We start from the raw sequence: 9,826 nt of genomic DNA on the forward strand, positions 1-9,826 counted from the left end.
TTAGAGGGATTAGATGCAACGAAGCAAAACAATACTTTCCAGTTTGCACTTCTGTCTCACAAATTTAAGCATCAGCCCTGCAGCTAAGAAACAATTAGTAATAACACGGGCACCTTAAAAATGTCATTTGGCATAATGGGGTTTAAAATGTTTATGGAGACACGTCTATACGTGATTTGGTGGAAACACAACTCTCTCTGAGAAACCTGTGACTGGGAAGGAGCGGGGGGGAACGTCTTTACAAAGCCATCTTGGTAAAAGACTGTATTTTACTATTTAATCCTCAATTATACACATGACTTCATTGTGGAAAGGTCACCAGACAAAGTTGTTCAGTGAACTGGGTCTGAGGGGAGGGATTGTGTGGTAGATCTCAGCCTTGCTCTCCCTGAATCGTTCACCTAAATAGCATGAGCATCTCCTGCCCTGGCCAAGGACGAGCCCGGTGCTCGCACAGCCCAGCGCGGGAATTTCGGTAGATCAGTGGGAACAAACAGGAACTGTCGCAGCAGAACGCAGGTACAGGGCAGTAAGCTTCAGTTCAGCCTCTGCCTCCCCGGACGCTCGCACAGCACGTCTGGGTGGCGCGGGCAGCCTCCTGCACCGCAAGCGAGCGCGCTCGTGGCGGCCAAAACCCCGCGTTCGCCCCGCAAACGCAAAGCGGGCGATGGCGACAGCCGCAGCCGGAGAGCGGCCCCCTGCCCGGCTCCCCGGGCGCGGTCCAGCCGCGGGAGGTCGCGCCCGCAGGACCTCCCGGGTCCGGGGAGGGGAGGGGAGGGGAGGTGCGGGGCCCCAGGTGACAGCTCCCCTCCCAGGCCCCTGACACCGCCCGCCGAGCGCGGCGGGACCCCCGCGGGCGCCCTGAGGGGAGCAGCCGGGCCCGCCGCCGAGGGCGGCCGCTGCCCAGGAGGCGGGCGGGGGGGGGCGGGGGGCGCCGCCCCCACGTGACCCCCCGGCCCTAGGGCCGCCGCCGCCTGCCCGCGCGCAGAGCCGCGCCGGGGCCGCCGAGATGCGGGCGGGCGCGCGGCGGCGGGCGGCGCTGCCGCTGCTGCTGCTGCTGCTGTGGCTGCCGGCCTGGCGGCCGCCGCCGCGGGCCCAGCGCCTCGCCGCAGACGCAGGTAGGGAGCCGGGGGGCGGGGGGCCGCGCTGTAGCGCCCGGCCGGCCGGCGGTCAGCTCCTCCGGCGGCTCTCACCCCCTCCCCAGCCGTGCAGCGCTTCGATGGCATTGCTGCAGCTGTCCTTGTCCCTACGTGAGAAATGGACCCGTTTGGAAGACAGAAATCCACCGAAGCCGTCCTCCATTTACAGTTCTAATCCACAGAACTCCTACAGCCTGAGAAATGGAAAGGTATTAGGATGCGTAACCCCTTTGTACTCGATTTTCAGCAAACGGGACGGGTTGCGTGCGTTCTTCTTCATCGGAGTTTCCTGAAGGATTTTTCACGCCACAGGAGAGAAAGGATGGAGGAATCGTTATCTATTTCATAATTATACTTTACATGTTTTTGGCCGTGTCCATTGTGTGCGATGATTACTTCCTACCTTCTCTGGAGATCATCAGTGAATGTAAGTGAACATCCTGATCTTTCTCCGGTAAAACTAAGCAGCTTGGTGTAGAGCATGCTCTTTAAAAAAGCTTCAAAGTTAAGAGTGCTCTGGAGACAAAACTAAAGAAAGTTCAGTCTCCGTGCATAGTTAGACTTACCAATACAATATTTCATTTGATACAATGTATCAATATTATATTGAAAAAACATACTCTGATTACACTCTGCGCAGGCATTAATTTAAAATTTGCTTTCCTTGTGCCTGGAGGAAAATCTTAAAACTTCCTCAGTGTTAACTAAACTGATAATATAAATTTGGGGTGAGCAGTAATATGTCCAGGTTACTAGTAAAATAAAAAAATAAGGGGGGGGGGGGGCACAAGGGACATACCAAACCAAGAAACCAAAACTCTCCCTCTATTAAAACATGGCAATTAAGTACCTTGCTCAAGTTTCTGCATTTCTCTCAAAGTAGTAAACAAGTATCAGGATGAGCTACTGTTTACATACTAAAGGTGTGACACAGGAGGGAAAGAATACCGGTTACAACCATTCTGTGAAATCTAATTAACCTGTAATAATTCCCCTGGCTTCAGCAGACCACTGAATTAAAGAGATGGTCTTGGCTGAGAGTTCAGCTTTTCATTGCCAGGAATTAAAAAGATTCCCTAGGGAAACTCATCCCTGAACACTGGAAAACATTCTCCAGACCAGAACACTTACAGAAAATATAAGGTCAAACATTGCTGTAGAGCTGGTATTTTTTTTATTGATGATAAATAAGCATTTGTCAGACTTTTTCCATAGTTAGCCATACGTCCCTGTTCTTAGTGTGCAGAACTTGGTCCACAGAGTGAGTTACACTTCAGAAACAGCCAACTTACCAGAACAAAAACCTCATTTCACTCAAGCAAGACACAGGCTCTTATACTGTCCATACGAAGTGAAAATTTGATTTTAAGATCGCAGCACTGGTTTGAATTTAACTAGTATTTCTGGTATGTGCAGACACAGTAGCATGGATTTCCCTGGAAGACAGACAGACTTGACATGGATCATGTAGCAATACCACACGAGAGCCCAAGGAATTTCCCCACAATTATTACCCATATGAAACAGAGTTAAAGCCCGCATACGTATGCCTATTTTACATTTTAAGATCATGCTCAAATCTCTTGTATTACCAGTACTTTCTGGTATTTAAACTAATTTCTGTAATAAAGTTAGAAATAAATTAGCCCAATAAATAAGGCTATGTTTTCAAGATATTACTTTATCAATTTCAAATAAATGCATTAACTGGATGCAAGTAAGTGAAGTTCATTCTATTACACTGTAGGAGCTTCTAACGTTATATGCTAATGCAAGTAATGGGTACAGACTACTGAAGTATTTTTTTTTTTTGAGCGATTCTTTTGCTCTATCCTCAGGCCTTGGCCTCTCTCAGGATGTTGCTGGAGCAACTTTTATGGCTGCTGGAAGCTCTGCTCCAGAGCTTGTCACTGCTTTTCTAGGTAAGAGATGTTTTGACTCCTCAGAACCTAGAATTCTTTTCCTTGCATGCCAAACTGAAACGTACCAGAGAGTCATTTTCCTTATAGGAGTCTTCGTGACAAAGGGAGATATCGGCATCAGCACCATCCTTGGATCAGCAATTTATAATCTTCTTGGTATTTCTGCAGCTTGTGGGCTGTTTTCCAGCGTGGTATGTATCAACTTTGATAGTTCTGCTCCTAAGAGCCAAATGGTTATCCTTTCTGATTTGCCGACAAAAGCCAAGAGAGACTTACTATGACAACTGTCAAGTTTATTATTTAGTAGCAAAACCAGCATGTAATCAGTTTTAAGATAGCTTGCTATGAAAGTTTTAAAAACACTAACTTGTTAAATATCATACTTAAGTCATTCCTAAGAATCTTAAATTTTTACATAATATAGAAACAACATATTGATGCAGCATTTACAGCACTTAGTGAAAGTATTACAGCAAGTTTAAGAAAAGTAAATGAATCTGTGATCTGCAGGTTTCAAGGCTATCCTGTTGGCCGCTGTTTAGAGACTGTCTGGCATATACAATTAGTGTAGCGGCGGTCCTTGCGATGATATCTGACAACAGAGTTTACTGGTAAGAGCACAAGTAGTGTTGAATTCATGTTGACTGGAGATTAATGAGACAGTGTTTTGACAAACCAACCAACCCAAACCCCGAACTTCAAGTAGCCTGAACTGCCATTCACTAACAGAAATAAACATCCCCTTGGCTTTAAAAAAAAAAGTAGAAAGTCACAATGCTTGTAAAGATTATTACCTAAACATTCAAACCCTGCATATTTATAAAGTTTGATCTGCATAGGTTTGTCTGTACAGACTTCACAATTTCTATCATAACTGTTTTGGCATAGCAGTTAGTCTTCGTAGTTTACTCCTTTTAAGCCTTTCCTTTGATAGCATCACTGTTAAGAAAAACATTTGTCTGTCAAAAGCAGATCACGAGCTTCTGATGCTTTAACTCTCTTCCATCAACACTGAAACTCCTGTTGCCTCAACAAGTCAGTCAGGTCCAGCGCTAAGTCTCTGAAGCTTCTAGCTCAAAATAACACATACTATCCCTCTCTTGAACTATCACATGAAGACTCAATTTCGCAAACATCAGTAAGATGTTCCATCAGTAAGATCCCCTGGAAAGCATGCAGCTATACAATACAGAAACAGGATTCTGCAGGGAGGGGAATTAATGAAACTTCTGAAAGACCTGGAGACACTCATGAACTTCCATGACGCCAGCCATACAACTCCAAATAGATGCTTTTGTGTGTTTTCCTTTTGCTACTCACGCAAATTCTCTCCCTCTCCCCCCTGCCCTTACACCAGCCATTTTAACGAGTTAAAGAGCTGGGGTTTTTTTAGATTACATGTTATGTAAAATCTGTTTTTCATTCTAGGTATGAAAGTGCATCCTTATTATTGATATATGGGTGTTATATTCTGGTATTATGTTTTGACATTAAAATCAACCAATACCTCATGAAAAAGTTCAGTCCCTGCTGTACATGTTTTACAAAAGCTATGGAAGCGAATGCTGAGCAGCAGCCACTGGTTGGATGGCGGGAAGAGAGTGGACCTCTAATTCATCAACAGTCAAGAACAGATAGCGGAATTTTTCAAGACGAGCTGGACTACTCTCAACTTTCAACAAGCTTGCATGGGCTTGATGAAATCTCTGAAGGTATAAGTACTATTACAGTTGTCTCTAGCACTCTGCCTGCTTGTCTGCATCAGTTCTAATAAAGAGTAGATTCTGAGATCTTCTTTAGATTTTGTTCACAGAAGAACTCCAGCATAGTATTTAAGTAAATCATTATTCTTCCCTGGAATATAACATTAAGCAAAATCAGAGCGGTGGTATTTATATGAAGTTAGTTGCTAGAGGAATGCTAGGATAGTTGCTCATTTGTGTCACATTAGAACAGCAGACTTCCATCAGTCTTTGCTGTGCACCTTTGAAACTTCCCAGCAACACTGTTTGTAAAATGCAGTATCAGCTGAAAGACACACTGGTACTGGACTAATATGTACCGTTTTCTTATGAAAATGGCAGGTTCATAGCCCAAAATATGTATTAGATCAGAAGTAAAGGAAGAGCTATGATGTGGCCACAGATCATCAGTTTCCTCTTCACTTAGGCAAAAAACAGCAGTTGGTACTTACTCTTGGTAAGTGTTTTGTGTAAGCCTTTATAGAAAAGTTCATTTTTCATCCACCTTAGTTCCCTCCTAGCAACATGGTAATAAAGGACATTTGATTTCAGAGCTTTGTCCAGTGTGATGTAGGTACTGGGTAAGACTACTGCTAGAACTTGAGGAAGTCTTTTTTACCTTTTTTCAGTATTCTCACAAGTAGAGGCCAGCAATATGACTGTATGCTATGGATTCAAACTTAATGCTACAATTTAAAATAGTTACTTTTTCTTCAACAGATCATCCAAGTGTCTTCACCATGCCTGAAGCAGATATGAAGAGAATTTTGTGGGTGTTATCCCTTCCTATTATTACACTACTCTATCTGACTATACCAGATTGCAGAAGACCGTTTTGGAGGAACTGGTTCATGTTGACGTTTTTAATTTCAGCAGCATGGATTTCTGCAATAACTTACGTTCTTGTATGGATGATAACAATAGCAGGTAGGTACCTAAAGTGCTGCTGCTATACAGAATCAACCAATTGAGAATCACTGAAAAAAACAAAACAAAACAGTTTTCTCCCTGTGAAGAGTTTTCCTTTCCACAATTAACAGTTTAGCAGCATTTACTTTGCTGTAAAAAAAACAAACAAAACCAACAAAAACTTATGTTTGACTGCTTAGTTTGCCGCCTTCTTCCATCTAATGAAAAACTTTAGAGTCTAGCTGCTTCAGACTGCTTACCATCACATGAATGAGAATTTGTTTACATAGCTACAAAAAACATCCTATATTTAAAAAGAGAGTTTCATTAAACTGCTTCACAAAGTGAAACAATTAGACACACAGCAACAAACTTGTCAAGCTGAAGTCTGACAAACATGAAATCCACCAAGACTGGAATTAAAGGTTCAGGGTTCTGTAAAAGATCCAATATTTCTATATCTATATGTTTCTTGAACACTATAGTAAGAGATTTGGCATTAAATTAACAGCCAAAAAAACCTCCCAAATTTTTGTACTATTTTATTTCAACTATAGCATCATGTGTTTATCAAACAGTCTCAGTGTGTGTATACCTCTTACAAATCTGCATCATAAAGTGAAGCAGTAAAAGAATCGCGTTTAAGTGAGAGAAGGGGTATGAACTTGTGTGTAAAAACATTCTCTTAAAAATATCTTAAGGTATTAAAGGTCTCCTCATTTCACTGTTTCTCCAGTCAGCTTAAGAAAAATTCAGTTTTTAAGAAGCAGCAGAAAACAAATCTCTAAACAAGAAAGATATGTTATAAAGCTTGCCATTTCCACATTATAGCTCCCTAATCCTACTCAAGTATTCTGCTAGTTCAGCATCCTAAACTTGTTTTCAACTTAAATTCAATGAATAACTCCTTGTTCAGTGCAGAAACAGACCTACGCATTTGGTAAACCTTTGAGAAATTACTAGTAGATCGCTGGATATAACACCCACCAGGTTCACTCCTTGATCAAATAATTTTCCACTTGTATCTAAAGAGCAAAGGTTTACTGTCTGAATGCTAGAAGCCTTTGAAACAGGATTCAAATGAAAGTTATTGCTGTTCTACTAGACAAAGCGCTAATTCATATGAAAGCAGGTATACTGGAGATTCAAACAGTGTATTAGTGTTAGTCCACTTTGAATAGTCATCACAAGCAGTATTGGGGTCTTTGGCCCGCCACTTCGAGGTCAAATATATTCTATTTACACGTTAAAATGTTAAAAATTACACACACTTTATATTCAAGTCCAGGTTCTTTCATGAAGGGTGACTCAAAGATTCTATTGTTGCATAAACAGCCTATCAGGATGTCACAAAGGTATCACAGCTGGGGCTAAATTTTGATGGTCAAGAACAAACCTAAAGAAAATTTGACTACTTATAGCAAGATATTGCTACTGATACACAAAATTAACTAAAGGCTAGAAAAATAAGACCATTCTTTCTTTATGGTCAGTTGCCAGAAAAAAAACCTCTACACATTAAACAGAAAATAAATCTATCTAATAGAAAGAAAAATTAGATTCACCTGAGTTTAGATTCTATCTTATAACCTTCAGAGGGCTAGAAACCACTGTTGGGTACCTAAGGCTGGTTCATTCATATTTCACCTTGGTTTGCTTGGCACGAACCATTATTTTCCAGCCTGGGTGGTTTGTAAAAGCTGATCTTGTTGGTCCCTCATCCCACAAATCTCTTACATTAGGAGTGATGGAAGAATAAATATCAGTACAAATTCTGCAACAGGATCATGTTAGTCCCTCTGAACCAACACATAGTTTCAAGCATAGATTTACTGGGCTGATCTAGACTAAGCTGGTATGTTCTAGGCAACCATCGCTGACCCAGCTTAGAGTACTGCCTCTTACTTTAACAAAACTGTTCTTATTAGTGCCCAAATATTGCAAGTAAGAATTCAGATTTCAACAAAAAAATATTGAGATACTTTTTAGTGGGGAAAAAAAAAGTTTAAGAAAAACTAATTACTTAATAGTTTGAACAGAAGTATCAAATACTTCAGCATATTGATGCTTGTGAATGATACAACTGCTAAAACAGTTCTGAAGATCTGAATCCCTGTATTTTAAGTAAGAAATTAATATGCTTACAGGATATGTGGGGCTAAAAGAAAACTGGGGAAAAATAAGCTGCTGTTTTAGTAACAATTTAAAACTTTTCTTAATTTAAACCAGTATTTACCTAAAGAAACTTACACTTCTAAAGGATTGCTTGCACTTACAAGTCATATAAAAATTTTGCATTTTGATTCTTCCAAATCCAACACAAGAATTTTCTAATGAGAGTGAAATGTTAAAGCCATGTAGTTGAGACAGTATTGTAGTAATGATCTTAATGACCCTCCTCCCCAAGAAAATTCATGTGCTTTTTTCCTTCCCCTTTAAAGAGTGGGTGATTATAAGAGTTATTGCTTCACGAGACTTTTGAGCACTAACAATGAGATGCCCAAAAACACAGAAGACCACTATATTTTGCAGAAATTGAGGAGAAAAAAAAAAAAAGTAAATTGTTAGATATTTAAACTTCTACTGTATCTGAAGGAAAAAATTCATAATTGGTATTGTCTTGACCACTAGAGACATTCCACTCAGGTCTTTGAGAAACTTGTTAAGATGGTTACTGTACTACAATTCCTTTTTTATTTGATTGAAGAACAAGGACAGGATGATATTTCTTTGTCACTTCATATTTAGTCAAGTTAGCTAACAGATTCCTTTTGAAATTACTATATGATTACTAATCCTTTCTCCAGCAAACGAAGTCCAAAGCCATTTCTTTGGATAAAACTTAAATTAAAAATATACTTGCATTTTCTACCATTATTTATCAACTGCAGGTGAAACACTGGGAATTCCAGAGTCAGTAATGGGTCTCACATTACTAGCAGCAGGAACAAGTGTACCAGATACAGTTGCAAGTGTGCTGGTGGCTCGAAAAGGTAAAGATTTTAGTATTCAGGCTCATTCCCATGGATGTGTTTAAAAGGTACTATGAAAAAAAGAATTCTAGTCAACATTTCCAGAAATTCAAGGAGTAACTTCAAAATTTTTGCTCCAGATTCTAAAGCTTAAGTTTACTAATAATAAATAAATAGCTTACCTGAACAATCTGTGGCTCAGACATTTAAAAACCTCTCAGAGTATCTCAGAGAAGTATTCTAGATTGATTTGTTGTTGATCAAGTGTCACAGTTTTACTGAAAAACACAACTGTAGGTCTTGGTATTTTAAACATGACTGGATTTTATAATAGCCTGTCTAGCTTATTTTAAGTGCAACTGTGCAGATGCTGGTGATTTAGGGAGGGTTTTTTTTTATGCTTATGGTACCCAAAACCATGTTCTGTAGAATCATGACTATCATTCTTTCAATGAAAAGTCTGAAAAGGGTGCTCTGTGAGAAATTGAAGACTGACAGTCTGTTCCTCCAAAACAGTTTGGCAATTTCATACAATACAATTAAGCAGACTTATTTGTATTTCTTCTTTTACAGGAAATGGAGATATGGCTATGTCTAACATTGTAGGATCCAATGTATTTGATATGCTCTGTTTGGGAATACCCTGGTTTATAAAAACTGCCTTCATAAATACATCAGGACCCATAGAAGTGAACAGCAGTGGTTTGACATACACAGCCATTTCTCTTATCTGTTCTGTTGTTTTTATTTTTCTGGCAGTTCACCTGAATGGCTGGAAAATAGATAAAAAATTGGGAGCAATTTGTCTTGTACTGTACTTAGTATTTACTATATTATCAATTTTATATGAACTTGGCATCATAGGGAACAATCCTACAAGGGTCTGTGGTAACTAGTTTTAATCAGTGATTATACTGATGAAAAAAATAAAAGCAGGAGAGAAAGATCAGTTTCTTCATTTAGTCAAAATAAAAAAAAAATCAAAACTCCCATTGGGCTCTAAATCTTATTTACAGAACTAAGTAATATCATTAAAGTAATGTTAAGTAGAACAAAAACATCACAGCCTAATTGGAGCCCTTTCTTTTAGAGTCAAGAATTACAGTATGACTACAACACACATATAAAATGAAAATTCTGAA

At 39.9% G+C, this 9,826-nt stretch overlaps 1 protein-coding gene across 1 annotated transcript; it reads left to right on the plus strand.

The window, feature by feature from the left end:
- Positions 1-1,009: 1,009 nt before the first annotated feature.
- SLC24A5 (solute carrier family 24 member 5) lies at positions 1,010-9,785 on the plus strand. The gene is made up of 9 exons (XM_087743756.1): positions 1,010-1,118; positions 1,387-1,566; positions 2,978-3,061; positions 3,149-3,252; positions 3,572-3,672; positions 4,490-4,773; positions 5,524-5,730; positions 8,604-8,705; positions 9,258-9,785. The coding sequence occupies exons 1-9, from the start codon at positions 1,010-1,012 to the stop codon at positions 9,578-9,580; spliced, it is 1,494 nt and encodes a 497-aa protein (XP_087599882.1). The 3' UTR covers positions 9,581-9,785.
- The last annotated feature ends 41 nt before the right edge of the window (positions 9,786-9,826 follow it).

The sequence above is a fragment of the Nipponia nippon genome, unplaced genomic scaffold (genome assembly GCF_047370975.1).
Source record: "Nipponia nippon isolate SJK-2023a ecotype South Korea unplaced genomic scaffold, ASM4737097v1 scaffold_9, whole genome shotgun sequence".
Lineage (NCBI taxonomy): Eukaryota > Metazoa > Chordata > Aves > Pelecaniformes > Threskiornithidae > Nipponia > Nipponia nippon.

Coding starts and splice junctions, on each gene's coding strand:
- SLC24A5 (XM_087743756.1), top strand. CDS start 1,010: ATGCGGGCGGGCGCGCGGCGGCGGGCGGCGCTGCCGCTGCTGCTGCTG. Junction 3,253..3,571: donor GTGGGCTGTTTTCCAGCGTG/GTATGTATCAAC, acceptor TGTGATCTGCAG/GTTTCAAGGCTATCCTGTTG. Junction 5,731..8,603: donor ATGGATGATAACAATAGCAG/GTAGGTACCTAA, acceptor TATCAACTGCAG/GTGAAACACTGGGAATTCCA.